This window comes from Pipistrellus hanaki, assembly GCF_964339955.1.
Source record: "Pipistrellus hanaki genome assembly, chromosome: 10".
Classification (NCBI taxonomy): Eukaryota; Metazoa; Chordata; class Mammalia; order Chiroptera; family Vespertilionidae; genus Pipistrellus; species Pipistrellus hanaki.
Window position 1 is genome coordinate 61,363,958 of NC_140512.1, and position 27,792 is coordinate 61,391,749.

The window sequence follows — 27,792 nt, forward strand, 5'->3', positions numbered from 1 at the left end:
CAGGCACTGAAGGGTTATTTCCATTTTAAATTAAAAAAAAAAATGAACATAATCTCTTCGTTCAAGAATTTTAAGGATATTTAGACAAATAAATTTTTCTTCTTTTTTGTTTTCTCCAGATTCTTTGCTGACTTTATCTGGTATTTTTCTCCCAACATATTTTCCTGACCTCAGAAGATCTTTCCCATTACTAGGGACGGAGAACGTTAGTGAGCCCTGTTGTCAAAGCCCAGGAATAGAGATTTATAAAATTAAATTCAGTAACTCTCTAGGTGCCTGCACAGGAGCGGAGATATTTAGGATATCTGCAGGGAGTTCTTGTCTAGATTCATGCTTCCATTAACCAAAGCTCCATCTTAAGTATTCTTTATTGTATGGAGGGTAGTGAAGGGATTATAGCTGCTCTCTCCTTGAACATCATTCTGGCTTAACAAGTTCACCTATTGAAGAAATAATGAGATACTCAAAAATTAAGATGGTGCTGCTCTCTGAGGACATTTAAAGCATTTCAAACATTACTTATTTACCTTTTTTACATGTCATGTTTTACTTTAAACACGTGTGTGTTTTATGAACTTGTGTTGAGGTGCTGGGCAATGGCAGAGAGAGGAAAAGTCTGTGTAGACTTCTAGGTTCCCTTTTGGGAAAATAGCACTTGCTCTTGCCAAGTCCTCAACTGCACCCCTTCCTCATCCCACAGAGGTATTCCTAGGCCTATATGAAGCCATGGAGAAGGGAGCCTTGAACAAGACACGTGAAGAGGGAGGAGCAAAGGACTAAAGAAATACACAACCTAACATCCAAGATACCACTGAGGAATTCCCTTTCTCATCTTTAACATATTCTGAAAGAATTCACTTACCTCTCCTGATTTTACACTTTCTGAAATCCTTGCATATTAACTAACTCCTATTTTTCTGACTATATAGTTAATAATTTCCCATTAGTTTTCTAGTACTAAAGGAAATAATAATCAGCAAATAATTCATTAGAGTTGTTTTACCTTATGTTGTCACTGTAATAGAATATATACATATATATATATATATATATATATATATATATATATAATGCATACATTTCAGTTAATTGTCCTAACTAATAAAAGAGTAATATGCAAATTAACCATCACACTGCTCCACAAGCCACACCCACCAGCCAATCAGAACCAGTATGCAAGTAAACCCAACCAAGATGGCTACAGCTACAGAGAGCAGGAGGGAGGCGTTTCCCCGGCAACGGAGGAAGCCAAGCTTTCTGCATGCCCTTGCAGGCCTAAACCTCCACTCAAGGCTACAAAGTTTTAATTATAGAAGGTAAACAAATCCAAACAGAAATGGCTGCCGCCATGGGGTGAGCAGGAGGCTTGGCTCCACTCCAGGCTACAAAGTTTCAATTGTAGAAGGTAAATAAATTCCAGATACCAGGGCCTCTGCTTGGGTTGCTGTAGGGCGTGGCTAGCCTGCAAATCACCAAAGGCCCCTCACTCAGGCCAACCCATGTCCCTGATCCAGGACACCTTTCAGGGCAAACCAGCTGGCCCCTACCTATGTACCAGGCCTCTATCCTATCTAATAAAAGAGTAATATGCAGATTGACCATCACTCCAACACACAAGATGGCTACACCCATGTGGTCAAAGATCCTGCCCCTATGTGGACACAAGATGGCCAGCAGGGGAAGGCAGTTGGGAGGGACCAGGCCTTCAAGGAAAGGCAGTTGTGGGTGATCAGGCAAGTAGGAGAGGGCAGTTGGGAGGCACCAGGCCTGCAAGGGAGGACAATTGGAGGTGATCAACCCTGCAGGAGAGTGCAGTTAGGGGTGACCAGGCCAACAGAGGGAAGTTGGGGGCAAACAGGCTGGCAGGGGAGTAATTAGACATCAATCAGGCTGGCATGGGAGAGGTTAGGGGGTGATCAGGTTGACAGGCAAAAGCAGTTAGGGGCAATCAGGAAGGCAGGCATGTAAGCAGTTGGGAGCCAGCAGTCCTGGATTGTGAGAGGGATGTCCCAGATTGGAGAGGGTGCAGGCTGGGCTGAGGGACTACCCCCCCTACCCCATGCACGAATTTTGTGCTCTGGGTCTCTAGTATTTTCATATATTTATCAGATTACTACATTAATTCAGAAGAGATGTTTGAATTTACATATAACATATTTTTTTTTACAGAACCTACTCTTAAATCCTATTTTTCCAAGATGAAAGTTTTCAGTATGTTATAATTAGTGAGGGAACTTTAATAAAGATGATAATGATGACACAATGCACTGGTGAACATTTTGTGGGTATCTGCTATGCTCCAGGCACTCTCTGAGGCTCTGGGGATTTAAACATGTTGCCTGTTGTTCTGAAAATTAGGATCATGTGTTTAAATGATCATTTTGATCAAATAAACGTGACCACAGTTAATGACTAATTTTCTTCTTACTTAAGATAAGAATTGAGGTTCAGTATTAAGAAACTGATAAATGCACAAAATTACCTGACAAACCTTTTATGGAGCAAAGTTGGGAATGAATAAAATGAATGGATGAATAAATAACATTTTTCAAAACAAGAGACAAAGATACTATTAACAGTATAGAATTATTTTGCATTAATGTTATATACTTCAAAATCATATGCATCTACAAGACAATTATTCTTTTAATAGACCAAATAGATATCTGAAATAATATTTGATTATTATTATAATGTGGGCCAATGAGATAGGAATTATCTTGCAGTTATTATTTTGATTTTTACTCTGTCAGGTTTAGTCACATGTTTATTTATTTAATTTTATGCTGATTATAATGTCTGCATATATAGAATCATGCTTTAAAATGAACACCCTGATGCAACCTTTAAATGTATTCCAAGCAAAAGTAGACTAAGTAACACATCAACTCATTTTGCAAAACTCCCAGGTGCAAGCTTTTATTCCCATTCTCTCCACATCTGATATAAATCTCCCCGGCCTGCGGAGGGGCCAGATGCTCAGGGAAAAAGGCTTTCACAAGGTCTGCTCCACAGCCTGCCGTTGGAGATGTAAAATGAAGATTGAGAGGAGGACGCTTCCTAAAGTTGAAAAACATACTGTAACTTTATACTTGTTCGCTTTCACCCTGGGAATATAGGAGCTATCTCACCCGACATTATGAAAGACACTGCATGAATACTGACGACAAGCGAGGCTAACTTCATCCCTGCAACATGTCGTGTTTCCAAAACCCAGTAAGAGAAATACGCATTCCTTAAAAGGGATCCTTGTAAATAACATCCCCTGCTTTGCCAAGGGCCTCTCTCTCCTCCGTGCACATTTGCTGATCGCATCCATGTGAGAGAAACTACAGGCACTGGACGTGGAAGAATGGTCCCCCCACGGCCAGTGCAGCGGGGGGGAGACAGCTGGTGATTTAGAGCCCCCGGCTGGGCAGGAGCCTGCTGTAACTTGGATTTCCAAAGGAGACGATGCTCACAGGTACCAACCTGAGAACAGGCTGCAATGGCTCATGGTTTCCCCTGTCAAAGTGGCCCTGCCAAGGCGTTCATGTTAGGACATCTGTCTAACGCCTTTACTGAAAAGACACTGGAAAATCATTTTTGAAATATAGGGGCCGAATTGGACAGGGATTAAATAGACGTGGGCAAGTTCTTCACACATTTTTAATTTTTTAAATGACCCTCAATTGGATTCAATCCAAGACACATTTATTGAGCATTGATTGCACTCAAGGACTCATCTTCATAAAACTTTTGAATATTAACTATCAACAAAGAACATCTTTCAATGTGGGATAGTGGATCAAACAATGAATTCATTTATGTCTCAACAAGATAAAATAAGGCTTTTCACAGATCTTCCTGTCACAGATCACAAATCACTCCAGCAATAGGTTTCCATCAAAGCAGCCAGCTCTGATCACAGGTATGACCACAGGTGTAAAGAATCTTCAGATGTCAAACATTGGTTGCACAGATGAGAGTTTCTTCTCGACTAGATACCTTTACAATGGATGAAGGGGTAACTTTTGACTTTTTACTCTAAGAACCAAATTTTAATTTATGACATTTCTTGATATTTCTTGCAGTTAATCTATGTGATCTGTGTATAAAGACAACCATGGATGCAATTGACCAAGAGTTATAGTTAGAATGGTTATGAGAGAGTTGTAAACTCTTAGATACAAGGGGAGTGTTTTCTAATTGAATTGAGAACTTCATGGAGAAAAATTTTTTGAGTAAAATATCTAAAAACTTTGGATCAACTGAGATAGTAAGCACATGTTTCATTTGCTATTCATTTTCTTTCCTTTTTCCAATCTTCCTCCCCCCCTTTAAATTTGAAATCCTTTGGAAACAGCTAACACTTAAATTTTAAATTACTTTTATTGTATAGAAGGGGATTTTAGAAAAATTTAGTTTACAAATACAGTTTACACATTTCTGCTGTCCATTATTTCTCAAATTTGCTTTTCTTTATAGTTTCAATTCTCTCCAAAGCTTTAGTAAATAAAGTATTTAGAAGCAGACCTAATTGGAAATAAGTGAGCTCATAGTTATATCTGTTATTCCTGTCAGACCTCTGGTAGCTGCCAGAATATTTTATAAATGGCCACAGATAACCAGTTTAGTGGGCTTGCCTCACTGCACGGTACATAAATCACCGCTGATTTAACTCAGTAATTTTGCCTTTGAATTCAGGACTTGGTGCACACACATATACATGCGTACACTTTATGTCCTGTGGAGTTTAAAAGAGCGGTGTTTAATAACACTTGAATGTCACATGATTAGTCTTTAAAATGGGTTTTGGTTCTGTCTTTCTCATTAACATTGAGAACCATTTCTGTGTATTTTTCCCCATTTAAAAATATCAAGAGAGAGCAATGTTGTGGTGGACAATATCGATTTAACAGATAAGCATAATCTATTTGTTTTAGCTGAAGCAGAAAGTTCTTCAGTTGAAGGATAATAAATGTCTCCTTGTTTTCTGAAATCTATCTGTAGCGTTACATATAACTTTGACCTCATAAGGAAGAATCGCTCTCCTGCGCATTAACCCAGAAAGCTGCTCTATCTTCCTTTGAGAGCAGGTAACAGTGTTATCCAGAGGAATTAAGCAAGGTCTTGAAAAGACAAATCCCAAAGAAGGGGGTGAAAATGACGAGAACCGCATGCTTCTCGTCAATACAGCTGCAGGTTGCATCTGTCCCACAGGCACAACAAGAGTTGAATAAAAACAAAATAGTGAATAGAGTATGAAAATATAAAGAAGTCAACAACATAAACTGATGAACAAAAATAGATCCAGAGACATAAAAACATCGAACATTTCATCAAACCTCAGAGGGAAAGCAGAGAATGATGGGGGTTGGGGAAGGAGGAGTGTGTAAGAGATTAACCAAAGAACTTGTATGCATATAGCTATAACCAATGGACACAGACAATTGGGGGGTGAAGGCCTGAGATGGGGGTAGGGGCAGGTTGGGAGAGGACAATGAGGGATAAAAGGACATACACTGAGTGGCCAGATTATTATGATCTCTGAACGCATAATAATCTGGCCATTCAGTATATATTTTATATAATAAAAGGCTAATATGCAAGTTGTCCCCTTGACCAGGAGTTCGACAAGCAGGCAGGCAGGCCAACTGCCCATGTCCCCTCATCCTTGCCAGGCTGTCCGGACCCCACCCATGCATGAATTCATGCACTGGGCCTCTAATATATATACTGAGTGGCCAGATTATTATGTGTTCAGAGATAATAGTTATCTGGCTACTCAGTGTATGTAATACTTTCAACACTAAGAATTTTTTTAATTAAGTACAAATTAGCAGGTACTGAATAGTCATGGGGATGTAAAATATAGCATAGGAAATATAGACAATAATATTATAATAACAATGAATGGTGAAAGATGGCATTAGATTTACTGAGATGATCACTTTATAAGCTATATAAATGTCCAGTCACTGGGTTGTGCACCTGAAACAATACTATACCTCAACTCTAATTGAAAAATGAAAAAAAATATTATTCAAAAAAAGAAAGAAAATATAAAGAACTCAAATCACAGAGAGCTTTCTTTTCTTTTGATTTAACCCCAGGAAATCCATAAAAACTATCACAAACGTGCATATCATTTCAGCCAGTGAATTGCTACTGTGGTTGGAGAAGTAGTGTTTACATAAAAAAAGAAAAAAAAACTTAAACTACTTGGAGTACTGGAACCTTCAGGGTTTTATCCAGATGGTGAACAGGCAGAGGTGAAATGAGCTAGGAGCACGAATTCAACTAAAGGACAAATCATAGAAACCTGAGCGAAAGGGTGTCTGTGAGCTGTTTTGAGCTGGTCCAGCCAGTGGTGGCCACAGGCAGGGGCAATTCCAATTTGGGAGAAAAAATTTTTGTTTTCCTCCTGCCTCTCCCCCAGGATCCCTTGGGACAACCCCTTTCTGCTCCTTCCCTGTTCAGAACATGAAGTCCACCTATTCAGGTGAGGAGTTGAGGAGGAGACCTGCCAGATTACAGTCGTGCATCCACCCTCTTTCCTCTCAAACCCAAATTTAATGGGTTTTAATGAAGGAAAATGCCCCTTCCCAGGGCTTTTCTTCCAAAGAGTTTAGGGGATGAAATTCTGACCAGAGAAATCACATTATAAAGTTCTCTGAACAATTATTTCTGTAGAATCAGAAATGCCTTAAGATTTATCAAAACCATGTTGTCACTAGACCTTTTTTTCAACTGAGTTAACCAGAGTTACCTTCTATAACTCAACTTCTTGGGGTTATTATTAAGCTCTTCCCTGAAAACTTTCTCATCATCCTTTAAGTCCTGGTGTACTGCTACGTTAGGAACTACATTAGGAACACTTGAGAGCTTTCTGTTTTTCACTCAGCAAATATCCCATATTTACCGTTGTAATGAAATGGGCATTTTGCTTTCTAAGAATACAACCATACAGACAAAATTACATTGACTCTATTTGTCTTGAATAATGGAAAGTTATGAAAACTGACTACTGGCTTGGTAATAGGTCAAAAAACTGAACTAAAATGATGAGTTGAGAAAATAAAGAAGATGTAGCTTCTGTGGTCCCTAGTGAATTAAGCTGCTTCCAGATGATTTTTGAATCTACATCTCTTAAATGAAAATCTCTGCTTGCAGCAATAAGTCCCTGCCATTTTTGTTCAATGGGATTTGATCATCACAAAGACTGGAGAAAGGTCGTCCAACTCCCTTTACTTCTCCTCAGTGTACTTTGTGTGAAATCACAGCTTTGATGGAAATGTTACCTTGACAGTGAAGCGTTTTCTCTTAGGTGGATTCCAAACCATGCCAGTCGAATGAATGAATGCACGCAAAGGGGTTAAGGATGTCACCAACACGTATGCTTTAAGAATCACAGATAGATCTTCGGCTCTAAAGATGGTCTCATGTGGAGCAAGGACTGTTGTTTGATCCCTAAAAAGTAAAGCAACACAGTTAAAGTCCCACAATGTAGCATGAGGATGTCACTTGTAAATTATCACAAAGCTTCGTACACTCATCTGTCCTTTGTTGGACCCCAGCTTTCAGTGTGTGGGTTTCCTCAAATGATTTTACTGTTTATTAGCATCACTTCCTGGGGATATACAGGTACACAGAAAAGGGATCAAATTAATAAGAGTTCTCCACTCAGGCAGAATTCATAAAAATATTTTTTAAAAAGAAAAAAAGGTCTGCTGAAACCGGTTTAGTTCAGTGGATAGAGCGTCAGTCTGCGGACTGAAAGGTCCCAGGTTCAATTCCAGTCAAGGGCATGTACATTGGCTGTGGGCACATCCCTGTAGGGGGTGTGCAGGAGGCAGCTGGTCAATGTTTCTCTCTCATCGATGTTTCTAGCTCTCTATCCCTCTCCCTTCCTCTCTGTGGAAAATCAATAAAATATATTTTTTTAAAAATAAAAGAAAGGTCTGAAAACAGTACCTAAAATAAGGTTTAAAGATTTTTTAAAAATTTAATTAGTCACATATGGATCCATAGTAACTAATTAGAATGGCTTTGTACATAGTGATACAAATTACAGATTAGGGGAGAGTGAAACCCCTGAAATGTTCTCGCTCTGCCCTTACCTGCCTTTACTTTATCTTTTCCTAAACTAGAAAAGATGTTAAATTTCTCAGTAGTGGGCACCTCACCAAAGTATGCCAAAGTCCTTTCCCCACTAGTTTGTTTCTACCTAATAACCCTCACCACAAATATTTAGAAGTTAAGGGATAAAGCACCAGGAAAATAGTTTAGTCTAAAAGGAAACATAACACTAATTTAATATTTTATGATAAATAACTGTATTCTTATTATAAATGGTACCAAAATGTATAACTACTTATTTTTCTCTACCATGTTTCTATATTCAAAATACCTAAGCAAAAGACTCAAGTGATTCTTCGATGAATACTATTAACTTTGGAAATACTACTTAATAATTTTAAAATCAGACAGGAAAAACTATTTTGTGTTGTAGATAAGATTATTAAAATCTCTTAATTTACCTACTTTACAAATCACTTTTCTAGAAGTAGTAAGGCACTCCAAGTTGCTTTCTTAGATCCTGAAAGCCATAAAAAAAATAACTAGGAAAAAATTTCATTCAGCCATACTCATAGACTAAGGCAATGTCTTCTGAACATAAAATGGAAGTTAAAATTTTATAGTTTCCCATTTTCAAGCTTTAAAATTCAACTTACATTAATGTAACTTCCTAAATAAGAGTTCCATTTACCCAAATGTTTATTCTGAGGCAGGAGAGGTTTGAATTACTCTAGAAGAAAATCAATGATGGCATTTTTTTTACTGGCTAGTGCTGCTCAGTGGTTGAGCATTGACCTATGAACCAAGAGGTCACAGTTCAATTCCAGGTCAGGGCACATACCCAGGTCTCTGGCTTGATCCCCAGTAGGGGGGTGTAGGAGACAGCCTATCAGTGATTCTCTCTCATCATTGGCATTTCTATCTCTCTCCCTCTCTCTTCCCCTCTGAAATCAATATATATTTCTTTTTAAAAAGAGATAACCAAAAAATGTACATTGGCCATAATATCTCAAATGGTTAGCTTACAGCTGCTCACGTCTCCAGGCCCATGGTTTCCACACACGCGGCTTCACGGCTTTTAAAAGGTGACTCCAAGAACTCAGCTTGATTGGTGTGCTCTGGTCCAAACACACAGAGGGGCTCACTGGAAGCTGCAGTTCTAAAAGATTCAAAAGAGCAAGACGGTCATTCTATTGCTTCCTTTCTGAATGGCTTCCATAACAGAGTCTGTATTAAATTACTTTGCTTATGTAGTATGTTCTCTTTCCACAGACTAGGAAGACAAGTGTAATGATTGATTTCAAATTTTCTTGCGCAGAAGGGGAGAAAGATATGATGTTACCTGCTGTCTTGAACCAAGCACACCTATCTGCCACCCGGATGAGAGATGCTGTGTGGGAAGGTACCAGAGGGAGCTGACTTTGTTTGCCATGAGAATATCACATATCTGCTTGAGTTGATTCCCTGACAATACAATACTTTGTGTGCTAGAGTTTGTCACGTTTCATGACCCAACAACAGTGCTTTATTATTTTGTAAAGTATTATTTCCTGGGTTTTTTTTTTTTTTTTTGCATTATATAAAAGTAAAGACCAATAGCAGTAACTTTCTTCAAAACACTCATATCGATATTTTTAAAAAATAGATTTATATAATTTTTAAAATCAAATTGTATAGAAAGCTATCAAATGGAAAGAAAAGGCATCTAGTAATCCACCCCCAGTTAGGACCTCTCTCCTTTACACCAAAGTCAAAGCTTACATATGCACTTTACCATCTAGATAAGCAAAAAATAGGTTAGATGCACATGGTTCTTTGATATGTAAATTGACATAAATAACAATGTATCTACACAATCTATACATGTAGATACAGATGGTCCCTGACTTACGATTTTTCAACTTTACAATGGTACAAAGGCAATTTATATTCAGTAGAAACCATACCTCAGATTTTGAATGTTGATGTTTCCCTGGGTTAGAGACATATGGTACATTCAATACTGTCTCATGATGCTGGGCAGTGGCAACTTCCTGAAGCTCCGAGTCAGCCCCACCATCACTGTACTCTGAACAACCAATACCCCCCAGTGGATTCATTGTTAGATGATTTTGCCCAACTGTAGGCTAATGTAAGTGTTCTGAGCACATTTAAAGTGCTAGGCTAGACTAAGCTATGATGTCCAGTAGATTAAATGGATTAAATACATATTCAATTTATGATGGGTTTATCAGAAACTAACTCCATCTGAAGTCGAGGTGCATCTATATTTCTGCTTTTTAAGTTATCCAAAAGAGACATTACAATGTTCTGTCTGGCTTATTTACCTACTAATCCATCCTGGAGTCCTTCCCACATAAGGAAATACAGAATCATCTTATACTTCTTATTGACTTAAAGTGTTTCATTAAATGAATATACATTTAATTTAACCATCCCCTTCTTTGTTGTATATTTAGATTATTTTTGTAACATTCCTCTTTTACTATTTCAAAAATACTGCCACGAATGCTGTCACACATGTGTTTTGGTGTACTTTTACAAGTTTACCTAGGGGCAATTCTAATCTGCATGCATCATCGCCAGGTCAATGGGTAAATGCATTGTAAACGTGATAGACATTACTAAATGGACTTCCAAAAAGGTGGCCTCAATTCCCATCCTCTTCAACAGCATATGAGAGTTGTTACCTTACTGCTGGGTCACAGTGCTTTATTGTTAAATTATACAATTTATCTAGCTCTCAAAATGGAACAAAGCCTTTAAATTATTTCCCTCCTGTGCATGTTTCATCAATACTGACATGGTCTAATTTAAAACACTTCACACTCTTAAGTAAAAGTCAGCAGAAGTCAAGCTGTTCAATGTATTCTCATATCTCATTACTTAGTACAGTATGATCTTTCTTAAAGCTGATAGCCTATTTATAAGGCTGCCCTATTAATGATGTTCTAACACATCTTAATAAAGGAAATACCCAAATTGCTTGTTTCTGGAGGTGACAAATGAGTCATTAAGGTAATTTCTTTCTTGGGAATCAGACTTTTAAAAAGTTGAAGTGTTTATATAATCCTTTAGATTTTTAGTAAGAAAGTGTGTGTGTGTGTGTGTGTGTGTGTGTGTGTGTGTGCATGTATCACTAGACTTAATTTTTTAGATTAAATTTACAGGAAGAAGATACATGTTCTTTTTTTTTAACCATTAAATAGTTATTTTTTTAAACAGTTTATTACTAGGAAAATTTTTGTCTTTCCCAAAACATTAATTTATTGCCTTCTTTTTATAATAAGAGAACAGTGTAATTTACTGCCAAGAAGCAAAGCACTGATTAGAAGCCCAAGCAGAACTGACCTTAAAGAAACAAGACATATTAAGTCTTTCATTGAGGTAGTAGCTCAATAATTTTGAGGAAATAGTAAGCAAATATGTCAAAACAGTAAACAATTTTGTGTCCTTTTTTTTAAGTTAAACTAGAGGACCCTATGCCATGTAATTAAAGGAATCCTATATAAGAATCGCAGAGAATATTTCCGATTTCCACAGCAGCAACACAGCCATTGAAACTGTGGTTGAACAATGGAACTGAATCTTGTTAAAGTAGTTTTTACCCTTTGTATAATTATATATATATATGACTTGCCATAATATTATTCCAGGTTTGGAGTTATTTTAAATGATTTGAAACAAACAAACAAAAATCTGTAATTACATGTCACCTTATATCTAAAAGCATTCCCATTTCCCTTGATTATAGCCAAAAATTAAAAATACACTTTATTGCCAAAACTGGTTTGACTCAGTGGTAGAGCGTCGGTCTGTGGACTGAAAGGTCCCAGGTTTGATTCCAGTCAAAGGCATGTATTATACATTGGTTGTGGGCACATCCCCAGTAGGGGGTGTGCAAGAGGCAACTGGTCGATGTTTCTCTCTCATCGATGTTTCTAGCTATCTCTCTCCCTTCCTCTCTGTAAAAAATCAATAAAATATTTTTAAAAAAATACACTTTATTAAGACCTTTAAAAAACTGCAACTGCACTTCATGGAGTTTTAATAAATAGTTATGGGAACTTTAAGTACCCTAGGTTCTTATTTCATGAGACAAAGGTTTGCCAGCAGTCACTATTCCTATGTCTCTCATTTGGCATATCTACCAAGGGCTCTCTCAAGAGACTAGTCCAATCTACTTGTCTGAATACGCCCTTCTCCCTTGGATATATACAAAGAGCCTAGAAATCTATAAATAATGCCAAAGCTAGCTTTTCTTTTTGGAAAGAATTGGGGAGATGAGTTTCTTCCCCCCCACCCCCGTGTTTATGAAATAAGAGTGATAATACCAGTTTATTTGAAGATTAATGTTTTCAAAACACCTTGTACCTGAAATTGTACCATATCCTATATTAAAATATGGCATTTCCTCTAAAAACGCATCCCCTTATTGCCCCCCAGCCCCCCATTCATGCCCTCCCCCCCTCCACCCTATCCCCCAGTGTCTGTGTCTATTGGTTAGGCTAATATAAATGCATACAAGTCCTTTAGTTGATCTCTACCCCTTACTCCTACCCTCCCCTACCTTCCCTCTGAGGATTGACAGTCTGATCAATGCTGCTCTGTCTCTAGATCTATTTTTGTTTATCAGTTTATGCTGTTCATTATATTCCACAAATGAGTGAGATCACTGATATTTATCTTTCTCTGACTGGCTTATTTCACTTAGCATAATGCTATCCAGTTCCATCCATGCTGTTGCAAATGGTAAGAATTCCATGAGTTTTTACGATACAAACAGTCTTTAAATGGCCTTCTAATTCATTAACACATGTTTATTAAAATTTTTCAGAAAGTAATTAAATATGGAGGGCCTAACATGTGTCTTTAGAATTTTCCTATCCCATAATATTTAGACTGAATGCATAGCAAATACGGATGTGAAATATTATATAAACTTTTATTTATTGACTACTCAGCTTATTTTAAAGATCTCTGAAGCCTATAAATTTACCATTTACCCAGAATAAAAATAAACAATAGGTTAGGGACATCTGAAGACCGCTTTTATTGTGCCTTCTAATGTCTGGCTCGCCAGGCACTGAGGGCCTACGGACTTCGGTGAAATTTTATAAAAAGAAAGATTAAACCAGAACCACAGAACCAGGTTTTCCGTTTGATTCTTAACCAGAGCTTAATGGGCATGCGACTTTGTCAACAAGTCTTTTAGACTCCAGAGCGTAATTCACATTAATTTTCTGAACGTCCCACATCACTAAACACAATGCTTATATAAAAGAAGTACTCAGCAAGTGCTTGTTCTAGCATGCCAGAGGACAGTTAAAACAAAATGATATTCACATGTGTTAAAATATTTATTTTGTTATTTATTTTTCCTTTCTATGAGACATATAATTATGTACATCACAAGCAAAGACTAAACACTGCAAAAGATTAGCTGCCAAATTTCTACTGTATTGGATTTACTCTTTTGTCCCAAAGTTAATAATTAATAGGAAAGAAATAGTAAAAACATAATTATATTTCACAAATATTTGAATATTGTCTTGAATTTAGTATTAGGAAGCTAAACCTAGCCAGTATTTTCTTGTTTTAAAACTTCCAGAGGGAGAGAAGGCAAAAATGGTGGCCAAATAGGCAGACCTGTCATGCACATCATACTCAATGGGCAAAAACTAAAATAATTTCCCCTAAGAACAGGAATAAGACAGGGATGTCTGCTTTCACCTCTCTTATTCAGCATAGTTCTAGAAGTCCTAGCCATAGGGATCAGACAAGTAGAAAAAAAATAAAAGGCATCTGAATTGGAAAGGAGGAAGTAAAACTGTCATTATTCGCAGATGACATGTTATTGTACATAGAAAACACTAAACACACCATTAAAATGTCCATACTACCCAAAGCAATCTATAGATTCAGTGCAATCCCTATTAAAATACCAATGGCATATTTCCAGATCTAAAACAAACACTCCAAAAATTTATATGGAACCAAAAAATACCCCAAATAGCCACAGTAATCTTGAGAAAGAACGAAATTAGAGGAATCACAATACCAGTTATCAAGTTTTACTTCAAAGCCACTATACTCAAAACAGCTTGGTACTGGCACAAGAACAGGCATATAGGTCAATGGAACAGAGACCTGGGAATCAACCCATGCCATTATGCTCAATTAATATTTGACAAAGGAGATAAGAGCATACAATGAAGTAAAAATAGTCTCTTCATAAATGGTGTTGGGAAAGTTGAACAGGTACATGCAAAAAAATGAAACTAGACCACCAACTTACACCATATACAAGAATAAACTCAAAGTGGATAAAAGACTTAAGTGGATAAGTCATGAAACCACAAAAATTTTAGAAGAAACCATAAGCAGCAAAATTTCAGACATCTCTCATAGCAGTATGTTTATCAATACATCTATTAGGGCAGTGGTCGGCAAACTGCAGCTCGCGAGCCACATGCGGCTCTTTGGCTTCTTGAGTGTGGCTCTTCCACAAAATACCACAGCCTGAGCAAGTCTATTTTGAAGAAGTGGTGTTAGAAGAAGTTTAAGTTTTAAAAATTTGGCTCTCAAAAGAAATTTCAATTGTTGTACTATTGATATTTGGCTCTGTTGACTAATGAGTTTGCCAGCCACTGTCCTATGGCAATGGAAACTATGTAGAAAATAAACACATGGGCCTACATAAAAAGAAACCATCAACAAAATGAAAAGAGAGCCCACTGCATCGGAGAACACGGACAAAAGACCTAAATAAATACTTCTCAAAAGTGGACATACAAGAGACATGAAAAAATGCTCAAAGTCACTAATTGTCAAAGAGATGCAAATTAAAATGACAATGAGGTATCACCTCACACCTGTTAGAATAGCTATCATCAACAAATCAACAAACGTCAAATGTTGGTGAGGATGTGGAGAAAAGGGAACCCTCATGCACTGCTAGTAGGAATGTAGACTGATGCAGCCACTGTGCAAAACAGTATGAAATTTCCTCGAAAAATTAAATATGGAACTCCCATTTGACCCATCGACTCAACTTCTAGGAATATGTCCTAAGAAACCAGAAACACCCATTAGAAAGAATATATGCACTCCTATGCTCATAGCAGTGCAATTTATAATATCTAAGATTTGGAAACAGTCCAAGTGTCCATCAGCAGATGAGTAGATAAAAATTCTGTGGTACGTCTATACAATGGAATGCTATGCAGATGTAAAAATAACAAGGACTTTTTACCCTTTGAGACAGGAGGGAGGGACCTGGAGAATATTACACTAAGCACAAAAAGGTAAGTATCTCACAATCTCACTCATATGTGGAATCTAATTAGCAAAACATAAACTGATGATTAAAAATAGACCAAGATATATAGAAGCATGGAACAGACTCAGGACTCCAGAGGGAAGGTGGGGGTGTAGGGGTGTGTGTGGAGTTATTAACCAGGGAGCTTATATACATATATCCATAGCCCATGGACACAGACAATAGTTTGGTGAAGGGCTGGGAGTGGTGGGTGCAGGGTGGAGGGGGTCAATGGGGAAAAAAAACAAACAAACAAGTAAACAAAGGTGATATCTGTAATATTTTCAACAATAAAGAAAAAAAGAGAAGAAAATATTATTAGGTCTGTAGTAATTTTCTGTGTTAGCTGCTATAATCATTGTAATCATGAAATAATGATGAACATCTTTAACAGTAAAAAAAAATCAACAATAACAAAAACCTTCCAGTGAAGTTAAGGCCTTATTTAATTATTAACAATTAGTTTTGAGATTAGAAATAGAACAAGTACTATTTGTGGAGTTATTAATTGTTTTTCTTGCCTGAGGGCTTTTGTCATAGTCCTTAGCCTGCAGGTAAAAAAGCTACCGTATGCAAATATATCCTCAGAATTTATGTGCATAGCAAATATCTACACTAATAAAAGAAAAAGATGCAAATTGACCGTACTTTCATAACACCCACTGATCAGGAGTGAGTATGCAAATTAATCCAACAAATATGGTGGGTTAATTTGCATATACAGACACGGAGAGGCCAGGGGCAAAGCAGGATGCTGGCGTTGTCACCATGGTGACAACACGGGCATTCTGCACTGCCCCAGCTGCTCAGGGCCTCTGGGCAGTGTGGTGGGCGGGGCCAGAGTGGAAAGAGACGGCTCTGGGGCCAGAGCAGAAAGGTGGTGCCAGCAGCCAGGGAAAGGAAGGCCCATTCTTGCACGAATCTTTGTGCATTGGGCTTCTAGTACATTAATATGTACATAAATGGAAGTCATAGCCAAGAAATAACTCTCTGTCAGGGCCTTGGGAGAAAATAGATGAAGGCCGGAATCAAAGAGGTAAGAGACTGCTAACCAGGACACTTAGCAAGAGCCATTTAAAGAAGGGACAATTAAACAAACACAGGGGAAGAGTTAAGGACAAGCAGCAATAGATAGTAAAGCTCTGCATGTCTCGCATATGGAAACTCTCACCACCCCTGCTGCAGAGGGAGATGATGCAGAACCAGGCAAGAGGCATAGCTGTGGGAGAGGGCACCATGCAGAAGCCATGGCGACAAGTGGAAGAGCACATTCATCTCCAATCCAGGGCCCAGCGGGGAAGAAGCCACGAAAAGATGCTCCAAAGTTCTCTCCATCTGAGCTCTGAGCTCCTGCTGGAAGTCAGGGGCCCAGGGCCCTGCTGATGCAGGTTGTGTGGGACAGCTTTCTAGGGAACGGCCGAGGGGCAAATGAAGGAGGCCCAGCACAAACCCTGGACTGTACTCGGAGAAGAATGAGTTTTGATGCCAATCTTCTCCTTCCTCTCAGTCAAATAACAAGAGATACGTGCAATGCTCATAAAAGAGGGGGGCTGACATGAAAAGAAGGAGGAAGCCCAGAGCAGAGCAGTTTCACTAGAGTGGCATGAGGACATTTTTGTTCACAGGCTGGGGAATGAGTGTGACATGGGCAAGGCTGGTTTGCACTGGGCATGACCAGTGGTGTCTGTTAGTGGCATCATATGCTCCGGCTGTGGCAGGATGCTGCAGTGACACAGAGGCAGAGATGAACTCTCTAAGGCCAAAGGGCCCTGGAGCCCAGCATGAGCACGGGAACCAGGCAGAGGTCTCCAGCAGACAGCCAAGGATGGACCAAGCAAATGGAGCCTGGGTCTGAAGAGGCATAGGTGAAACCAATAAAGACACATGTTCTAACTGGCCCAGCATATTGGCATAGAGTTGCTAATAAATTTTTCTTCAATCCTATTTTACAAATGATATCCAAAAAACAAACAAACAAACAAAAACCCACTTGTTTTTAAAACTTTAACTCCTGTCTATTAATGAATTTCTATTCATGGATGTGACCATGAACTAATTCCTTAGGTATCTTTACCTAAAAATTGAGGTTAATAATAACAGTAATAACAAGAAGAACCTACCCCAAATGGTTTCTGACACAACAAAATATCAAATTTCCTTTAAAGAGCTTTGCATAGCTCTTGGCATATACTGAACACTCAAAAATGTTAAATAGCCACGGTAGTATTTGTGGAGTGTAATCTTTTTCTAAACCCTAGAAAATGTGCTTACAAGTTTAAAACTTCAAAGTATAACTAAAATATCACCCCTTTTAAATTTTTTCAGCACCAAGGGCTTCTTACTACTGCTGGTTATCAAAGAAAGGCTAATCTATTAAACACTCTTCTATATGATTCTTACACATCTGACAGTTGGCATTGGTCTCTTAAGAATGAATCGGGAAGTATGTGGAGTAAGCACAGATGTTATGTGAACCAAAATAAAACGCAGCATCTTTAGTGTAAGTGGCCTGTAAAGATACCCTCTGTTTTCAGTGACTAACCTTTAGCGGCGCCATATCTTAGCAAAGCAGTTCGTTTCCGGTTCTGTTTCACTTATTTAAAGGACTTCTGTATTAGAGCTGTTTCTATGGATTCAGTAAGCCTGGGACAGACCCAGTTAGTGCAATATTTCAGTCTGTTCTTCTCTGTTTTGCTCAGGGAAAGACTTCTTTGTAAACAACCAAAACAAATGTAAACAGAATTCGTTCTTAGTCAACAGACTTATGACACATGGACAAAATTCCCTGGACTCTTTCAGACCTTCGCTTGAACTTAAATGATGTCATTTGGATCTATATATTCCAAACACATCAAGTCTTTAATAACTTTTTACTTTCATTTTATGCAAGTAGCATTGGCCAGAGTAACTTTGAAAAAATGGATACACCAAAGGTATAAAGGAACTATTAATACATAATTCTAGCCTTATGTCAGAGAGTTCAAAATTCAGAATTCCTTCCTCACGACTTGACATTATTACCTAAGTGGCTGTGACACCAATAGTTTATTTTGTATAGTTTGAGAATATCATTCATATGCTACATAAGGGTGCATCAAAACACAAATACAAACAGCATAGACTTAATATAGTACTCAGGGGGGCATATAATAACTTCCACTTTATATTACAGAAAATGAGATGAATTCCATGTCCTAATATAAGTGGAAACTCAGTTTGACACATAAAAAATGACCAGACCAATGACTTAGCTGTGTGCTTTAAACAGGTAATCATTGTATAAAATTTCCACCAACCAACCATCCAATCAATCAAATGCTTACTGAGCACTCAGCAAATGCAAAGCCATAAGCGCTCTCCTTTCTGTTCTTTTTCCGTGGACGTGTCAAAGTCATGCAGTCCTACACAAACAATTTTCCTCATGGACTGCTCTACGTTTTGACCATGACAACATAAGAACCTTGAATTCAGCTCATTTCCTCTGGTAATAAAAGCTATGTCTAGACTACTACTTCAATTTTCTTGCTCCTATGATTTCACTGAAATGACCAAATAGCATGAAAGGTTGTCTTATTACTTTATGGCAGCTTAATTTTGCTTTAACTTTTTTTGCCAAATTTTTCCAGAGGGAAAGAAAGAAAAAGAACGCTTAACTGCTTCAGCAAAACCAAAGATTAATAATTCAGGATAAATTAATAAGCACCATTAATAACAATTTGAAACACAACCTCCAACAAATATTAATAGAGTGAAACAATATAATAATAGAATAGCTGTCTAAGCCCACCCACCATGAAAATAAATTTATCCTTTTATCAACATTAAAGTTTTCTCTCAGGAACATTTTCTGGAGTAAAACATGAAATATTATTGATGTAATTTACATCAGAATAATTAATGATTAGCAGGACTCTTAACAGTGATTTGAAATTCTTTTCAAGTGTATTGAAGTCAATCCTAATTTAAATGTAAGACACAAACACTAAAGTCATTGCCCCTATTTTTTACATTGCTGCTATTTATAATAATAATAAGAGGGTAATATGCTAATTAGACTGGATATCTTTGGATGTCCTTCCTGATGAAGCCAGGGCTGGAGGGAAGCCAGCCTGGGTCCCAGGTGCCTGCGGGTGGCCCAAAGGAAGCCAGCCCGGATCCCGGATGCCCATGGGCCACATGAAGGGAAGCAGCACAGGTCCCAGGTGCCTGCCTGCAGCCAGAAAAGGGAAGCCCGGGTCCCAGGTGCCAGAGGGAGGCTGGTGCCGGCAGTCGGGGGAAGGAAGGCCTACTCTTGCACGAATGAATTTTCATGTATCGGGCCTCTAGTTTTAAATAAAACCATATATAAGCATATCTCTCTTTTAGTGGCCATTTTACAGACTGTATTTTTTGGTGTAATAAAGCATACACAGTATCACTATCAATTTACTTCTCTATGTCAATATTATGTGCACATAACTGCACTATATGAACCAAGTACATTTTTAAAATATCAAGATTTTTCATTATATCTGACTCTGAAAGTGAGACAAAAATTTAGGACATGCAGAGAGTAGAGCCAATTGTCACAATGAAATCTAATGCGAGACAGAGAGCCAAATATCCAGAATTAGCTCCGGAACGTGGACTAGGTCAGAAGAGATTTTTCATTAAAACACTGAACAAGCATATTTCTACAGAAGCATTTTGTCCTCATGTTCTTTCTCCTCAACTGAACAGCGATCGGATTGGAGTCAGTGGAGGCCGGTTTGGCTAAGAGGAATTCCAACACGAGTCTACTCTAACAGATGAGGCCACAAAGGGCAGGACCAGAAGGCGGGCAGAATCTGACAAGAGTTTCTGAAATGATGTTTCAGTTTTTGACCTTGGCTAGGGACAGTGGTATGAATCAGGTACATTTGGCCTATTTTATATCTTGCAAATGACTAAAGAATTAATCAGTTAATTGAGCCAAAGTGGAGGGAGTCTTCATAGCTGAAATGCTAAAGAACCCTTGGTCTTTAAAGAGGTTAATTAGGTGGTTAAATTTTTTAATTCTTGTCTGGATTTTAAACTTTGACATAAATGTGTCTTCTCCCAGGTAGAATTTAGGCCAGGATGTTAAATTGAAATGACTGTTTTCTACAAGGATGTTCTTCATATTTTCTTCATACATCTCCCACCACCTGGACTGCCAAGAGGCCATATACATGAATTACTTTTCATAGACTTAATACACTGTGAGTCAGCCTTAGAGTTCTTACACCAGCACATCATCTCGATCAACACCATTTGTTTGCGTGTCCCTGATTGAACTTGCAAATCTAAGCTTCTACTTACATGCCTTAAAATAGGTGGATGATGAATAGCAAGTCATTTACATCTTGCTATTTCTTACAATGTGATGTCTAAGAGAGAGTAATTTTGTGGCACCAGTAACATCCCAGTCATTTCAAAGAGTCAGGGCTGTGCAGTCATTGCTTAAAAAATCCCATGAGCTCTGGCATCGCTCAGGTGTCCAAAGTCCTGAGTTAACTGCTTGGAGTCTCTGCTACAATTTGACTCTGTGGACCCAGCCAATGGAAGCTGGATTAAAAAGCGTGGATTGTAAGTAGTGGAGAGAATTCAAGCTAACTTTCAGATAATATTGGGGAACAGTGATAAAATAGCAAAGTCTGGGTTTCCTTCCTCGTTTTGCCTCTAAGAAAGAAGGATACATGTTTACTTGGAAACCAAGTCATTGTTATGTTGTTTGAATGGGAGGAATAGATAAATTGACTTTTAATTTCCATAAATAAGTTGGAAAGAAGAGACCAAGGAGGAGAGGGGTTGTAACAGATGGTGTTTTGTTGAGCGAGAGGTTGGTGCTTGAGAAGAGAAGATGGTTGTAATGTCATTTGGCAGAAATGTTATTGTGTGATGAAAAAGGTTAGTTGTGCAATTAATAAAATTTGTCTCCAACCAGCCTTCCCTAAAACAAAACAAACAAAAACTATTAAAGATTTAAAATACTTCTCCAGGCTTTTGGAATCAGACTTGTTGTGGGAGGGGGGGGTGTTAATTTGTTTATCTGTTTGCTTAACACAACATAGTGCGTGAGATTCTCTCAAAGGGGCGATTTTTGCCCAAGTCCCTTGCCACACTCAGTCCCCTGAGTGGAGGTCAGGTCCAGTTGCCTAAGTTGGCAGCTCTGGCTCCGGCTCTTCGCAGGGAGGGAAGGGTTGGGGGTGGGGACACCGGCAGCCAAAGTCCGATTTAAAGAAAAAGTACAGAAGTTTCCATCTGGAGAAAAGCTGAACTCAAGAGTGTTCATTCAATTTCATGGATCCAGAGTGAAAAGTGACAGAAGTTCATGGCCACCGTTATCCATCAAATGATTTGCAATTCAGGTTTCCAGCACTGTGCTTCAAAACTGCTCACCGAATCACCCACTTGCCATAACCGCTGACGGCTCAGAGAATGTTGCTCTTTACTCAGCATTTTCTTCGATATCCCAACTCGGTTTTTATTTACCAAGTCGCTTAAAACACAATATCTCTCAGTCCCAGGAGCTTCAGTTAACAGGAGAGCATAGTTTCTGACTAGACATTTCAAAATAGGCATGAAACTCCGGTTTTTTTGTTTTGAGTTTTGCTTTCGCCCATGAGCCATATTCTATATACTTACGGGCTTTTTACCCACCAATGGCTGAAAATGTTTCAAAAGCTTATAAGTAGTGAAATACCCTATTAAAATCTACCCAACAGGTAAAATGTCCCTTAATTGAAAATGCAGAAACACCTGCGCATTGCTCATTTTGCTCTTGGCAAAATCTACAGGTGTAGATTTACCAATAAACCATGTAACTGGAAAATTTTAAATATCACTTTGTGGGTGGTACCTTTGCTTTTCATAGCCCACGATGAATATAGTTTAAAGTTCTTTCTCTTCTAAAATTGGCCGTTGGTTGAGCAACTACATAAGACTGAGAGAAGGAATCTAGAAATAGAAATATTTCAAAATGCTGAACTGAAAAAGATAAATTAGGCATAACCAGTTTACTTGACCTTGTAATCTTTCTCCTTTTCTTCTTAATTCTGTATTTAGAATTTAAGGAAACTTCCTGTCTGTGCAATATTTGGAATGCAAGAATATAAATAGTTATGGCTTTTTCTATTTCAAGGATAAATACATATTTCCATACCTTGTTCAAGAGCTATACTTCAGGTCCAGTTGAGATAGTCTCAGAACTAAACAATACTAACCATCACCATCACAACACTTATGATTGTGAGTTGCTGGCTCTGTGTGAGGCCTTGTTCCAAATACTTTAAGTATATTAACTCATTCTACCATTCCAGCAATCCCAGGAGACAGTCTTATCACCCCTACATTTCAGACAGAGAAGTAAAGCACAGAGAAGGTAAGAAACCTGCCCAAGGATACTGGGCTATTAATGGCCAATATGGGATTCCCACATAGGCAGCCTGGCCTGAGGTGCATCCAGCCACTATACAACAGCAATCTGCAATTATTGATAGGTCAAAGCGATCACTCCTTCTGAAAACCATTTTGGAGAGTCATCAATTCACAGAGATCATATAATTTGGTTCTACTTATATTTATTAATCTACATCCCAGATTGTTCTTTATAAACCAGTGGATTCTAAAAACCCTCCCAGGGAGGTCAGAAGAACAGCTTCAGAATGCCAAGACAACTGATTCTTGGCCCTTTCAAGTGGTCCAATGTGGTCACTGTCATTCTAGCCGCCCAGACTTGAGGCTGGTGGCTAAATCCGAGTCACCCCTCATCCCAGCACATGGCTACAGTGTGAAGTTTGTCATGGCAAATTTTCTGCTTTGCTTAGAGAAGGTTGTAGCTGGTTTGAGGAACTGAACCTGGAGTGGGTGTATCAGAAAGGAGTAACAGAAGAAAGATGAAGACAGAGTGGCAGTAAGCACTGAGCACCTGAGTTCTGACTACCCATGGCCGGCATGCCCTTCTACTCTTGAGTTACTGATCAGTGGATGAAAACAAAATGAAAGTCTTCTGTGTGTAGCAAAATCACTCCACCTCTGCTTATATGGAAATAGTATAGTAAATAAGAAATTATAAGAATTTTAATTGATTAAAGAATAATAAAAATAATTTTAAAATAGGCAAACAAGTTCAATTTATCATTAGCCCTAGATATTAGGCTTTCATATATATATGGCTAATGTGCAAAGTGCCCCCTTGGGGGTTTGACCAGAAGACCAGGAGTTCGATTGCTCGCTATGACATGTGCTGACCACCAGGGGGTGGCACAGAATGAAGGAAGGCCCCCCCACCCCCAAGCCTAGGGACCCTACCCATGCTTGAATTTTGTGCACTGGGCCTCTAGTTTTCTTATAAGACAGGATTAAAATACAGCATAATGGCATGTAGTATATAGTAATTGAGCTATGGATTTGCTTCTTTCTAGCTATATACATCAGAAGATCTCAGAGCTTCCATTTCTATGTCTAAGAAGGCATGACAGTATCTGCCCATTGATGGTTATACAGAGTTAAGTGCTTGACACAGTGTCTGGCATATAAAAAGTAAAAGTTAACATGAGCTCTGGTCATTATTTTAGGGTAATTTATCTATAAAATTACACTGTGGCATAAATCAAGAAGTTCTATTATAATTATACAACAAACCCCCAAACTACTCTATTTCCCTGAAAATAAGACAGTGTCTTATATTAATTTTTGCTCCCAAAGATGCGCTAGGTCTCATTTTCAGGGGATGTCTTATTTTTCCATGAAGAAGAATACAGTACACATTTATTGTTAAATGAAAATAAAGGAAATTTATTACCTGTATACAGTACGGTTGTACGGTAGTTGTCAACACAAACCAGACAAACTGTGAATCCTACAGTATCAAGAATTTACTCATTTATTCAATGACAATTATGTCATCATCTTCTGGAACATCATCATAACAATCCAATTCCTGAATTTCTTGGAGAATTTTTTGTGACTCCATTTCTTTTAGAATCAGTTGGCCAAATCTCTCATGTTTAGCAATAGCATTCTGAGACAGAGCCTGGGGGGGGAGGTGAGCTTATTTTCGGGGGGGATGCCTTATATTTCACTCAGAAGGAAACCTGTAAGTAGGTCTTATTTTCGGAGGATGTTTTATTTTCGGGGAAACACGGTAGTGCTCATCTGTTTGATGACGATCTATGCACTCAACCTCTAACTCCCAGAAATACTGCCTATCTCTTTCCGTAAAGAATGACTCTAACAAGAACAATATTGTGGTGACAGTTTTATGTCAACATATTAAACTGAAAACCTCATTCCATTTTTTTCTCTAAGTCAATTCATGGATATCTTGATTCACATAGAACTAATACCTTACACATTACTTTTATAGAGTTATGATACATATTCTTTTAGGAAGCATTTTCTTGACAACTCTATGAGCAAAGGACTGTCGGTACAATTACTCATAGTTTTAAAGTCTAGAAAGGAAGCACAAGCATAAGTACTTTCCTCAGTGTCATTAACTAGAGTTAGTGACTGGATGAAAATAGCATTCTGGTTTCCTCATATCTGGGTCATCATAAGATTCCTCACTTCTGCCTTCACTCAGTGGAAAGTTAGATTTTTTTTTAACCTCTTTCATTAGAAATCTTAGTACATACTTTCTTACAGAGGCTTAGAAAAAGGTGCAGCAAGATGGGAGGCCCTCTCAGTTAGTGTGGATGAGTTAACCACATTTGTCCTTTGGGGGATAACTGGGACACTCGATATGCTACACATTTAGTGACATGACTCTCAATACTGGGATTGTACTGCTGCTATGACTATAGGAGGTCATTATCTAAAATTACTCAAGAAAAGAGAAATTCCATAGTTTACCATTAGATGGTGCTAAGAGAAATTTAAAGAAAATAGTCTCAAGTTACTGACACAATGAACCACAGAATTTGATCAGAGTTTACTATGAAATAGACTCTATGCTTCTTTCCCAGACAGAAGCACATCCAACCCATCATCAAAGAACAAAACATCTCCCATAGACACGCTATTCATTCAGTTCATTGCACTTCTGCCAACTTCAACTGTAAATGAAGGATTCTAAGATTCTATTTAGGGACATGAATATGTTTCCTTCACTTATAGCTTGCTATAACTCTCATTTTGGGCCCTTAACAATGTATTGTTCAATAGAATGTGTTATATTGGTCCTGATTGGTTTGGCTCAGTGGATAGAGTGTTAGCTTATGGACTGAGGGGTCCCGGGTTCGATTCCAGTCAAGGGCATTTACCCTGGTTGTGGGCAGTGGAAGGTGTGCAGGAGGCAGCTGATCAATGTTTCTCTCTCATTGATGTTTCTAACTTGCTCTCCCTCTCTGTAAAAGATCAATAAAATATACATATTATTTTTAAAATGTGTTATATTGGAAGACACTAAATGCCTAATAAATTATATTATTAACTAGAGGCCCAATGCATGAAAATTCATGCACTGGAGGGGGGGTCCCTCAGCCTGGCCTGCCCCCTCTCACAGTCCGAGAGCCCTTAGGGGCAGGAGGTAATCAGGTGATCAGGGGAAAGCGATGCCCCCATCACACTTTTGTTGTTTCGACTGGCAGCAGTGCAAGCCTCGAATGGCCCTGGTTACCTGAGCCTTGGGCAGCCCTGGATGCTGGGCAGTTGACATCTGAGGCTTGCCTGTGCCTCGGGCTGGCCTCGGTTAGCTGGGGGGCTGAGGGGCCTGGGGGATTCTGGAGGCAAGCGTGCGGAGCAGCTGGATCTGCCCGGGGGTGGGTCCAACCACACAGAGCGCCTGCCACCCTGGTGGGGCTGAGGGGACTGGGTGCCCTGGTGTGGCTGTGGGCACCACCACCTTTGAGGGCTTGGCAGTCAATTAGCATATTTCCTTCTTATTGGCTGTGGGGGCCACCATCTTTGTGAGGGTGTGATGGTCAACTAGCATATTCCCTCTTTCTTATATAGGATTACTAGGGGCCTGGTGCACGACATTCATGCACTGGGAGTGGGGGGCATCGCTTTCCCCTGATCACCCAAGGGGTCCTTAGCACTGCCGCCACTGCGGCTGCACTTGCCAGCCCTCAGCCCGGCTTCTGGCTGAGCGGTGCTCCTCCTGTGGAAGCACACTGACCACCAGGGGGCAGCTCCTACATTGAGCAGCTACCCCCTGATGGTCACTGCGCATTGTAGTGACCGGTTGTTCTGCAGTTCAGTCAATTTGCATATTAGGGTTTTAGTATATAGGATTATAGTTACAATGAGAAGCTCAAGAAGTTAGTCATCTTCCCATGAATAATGTGTTATTTAGCACACTTTATGACGCTGTGTGCAATGCATCACTTTAGTGGGCTTTGATTTTCTAATACTGATGATATCCTGTAAATCTAAAGTCAGGTCATGGCCCTGAACATCCAGGAAAATGAATGAATAAAGCCTTGGGCTCCACAAACTTTGCCAGTCTTAACACTTTTAAGATTTTTGTTGCTGCTATCACTAGAAGGAGACTGGGAGATTGTATTTAAATTCAACACTGTATATCCCCAATACTGAATACTCACTATATATAATATATCTCTACATATAACAGAGATTTTAAATGCATAAAAAAAAAAAGAATTGAAGTTCTACTGGCTTCCCTCACAGAACAAAACCAGCCTGTCAGTTTCAGAATAAATTCCCACCACTTCAGCAGCTAAATCCTAGAACCTGAATTTGTTCCATACCCTTCTTGACCAGCTCTCATAATTCTCAAGTAATGCAGCCCCCAATTGCTAAAAGTAAAGAGTCTGGCTCCTCCTGTAAGAACATTTTCATCTACTGTATTTTGTAGTAAGATACATTTTGTAGGTATCTTAGCAAGACTTCAGAGGCACTGCTAATATTTCTGCTGCAAATTAGTAGCTCAGAGAAAAATGAAATAGGGAAATATCACAATCATAAGACAACACATTCGTTGAAGAAAATGCAAAAAAAAATACAGTATAGTTTACTTTGGCTGGCTAAAGTCTGTGTCATGGAATGTGTCTAGCATAGATGAATAGACTATTGGTTATTAGATGCAGGCTGGGTAAACAGGACAAACAAGTTAATGAAGTACAAATATATTTTATGAAATTTTTATTATTTAATGCAAATAAAAGGTATTGTTATATAATTCAGTTTCATTGTTTAAAGTTCTTCATGTTTTAACAAGTTGTTTGGGCATTATTTAGATGCAATGCTAGTTGCCTTTGTTTATCATTGAAATTAGTTACCAGGGGATTTCTTGGAGAGAGTTAGACAGCAAAAGTGCCTATCAATCTTATCAACTCTTCCTTTATGTCTATTGAAAATCAGAATTAATAATTGGAATCACAGAGTAAAAGTTGCTGTACAATGCTGCCTCTAGTGTATAAGAGTGTTTGGCACAAGATAACAAA

At 38.6% G+C, this 27,792-nt stretch overlaps 1 protein-coding gene across 3 annotated transcripts in view; it reads right to left on the reverse strand.

Annotated features, from left to right (window-relative positions):
• Positions 1 to 27,792, reverse strand: part of CPED1 (cadherin like and PC-esterase domain containing 1) — a 284,575-nt gene that overhangs the window by 170,033 nt on the left and 86,750 nt on the right. For all 3 annotated transcript variants that reach the window (XM_084897015.1, XM_084897014.1, XM_084897016.1), the window contains 2 exons: positions 9,088 to 9,220; positions 7,284 to 7,452 (listed from right to left, as the gene is read on the reverse strand). In XM_084897015.1, coding sequence (XP_084753141.1) covers positions 7,284 to 7,452; positions 9,088 to 9,220 — 302 coding nt within the window. The remainder of the gene's footprint in view (positions 1 to 7,283; positions 7,453 to 9,087; positions 9,221 to 27,792) is intronic.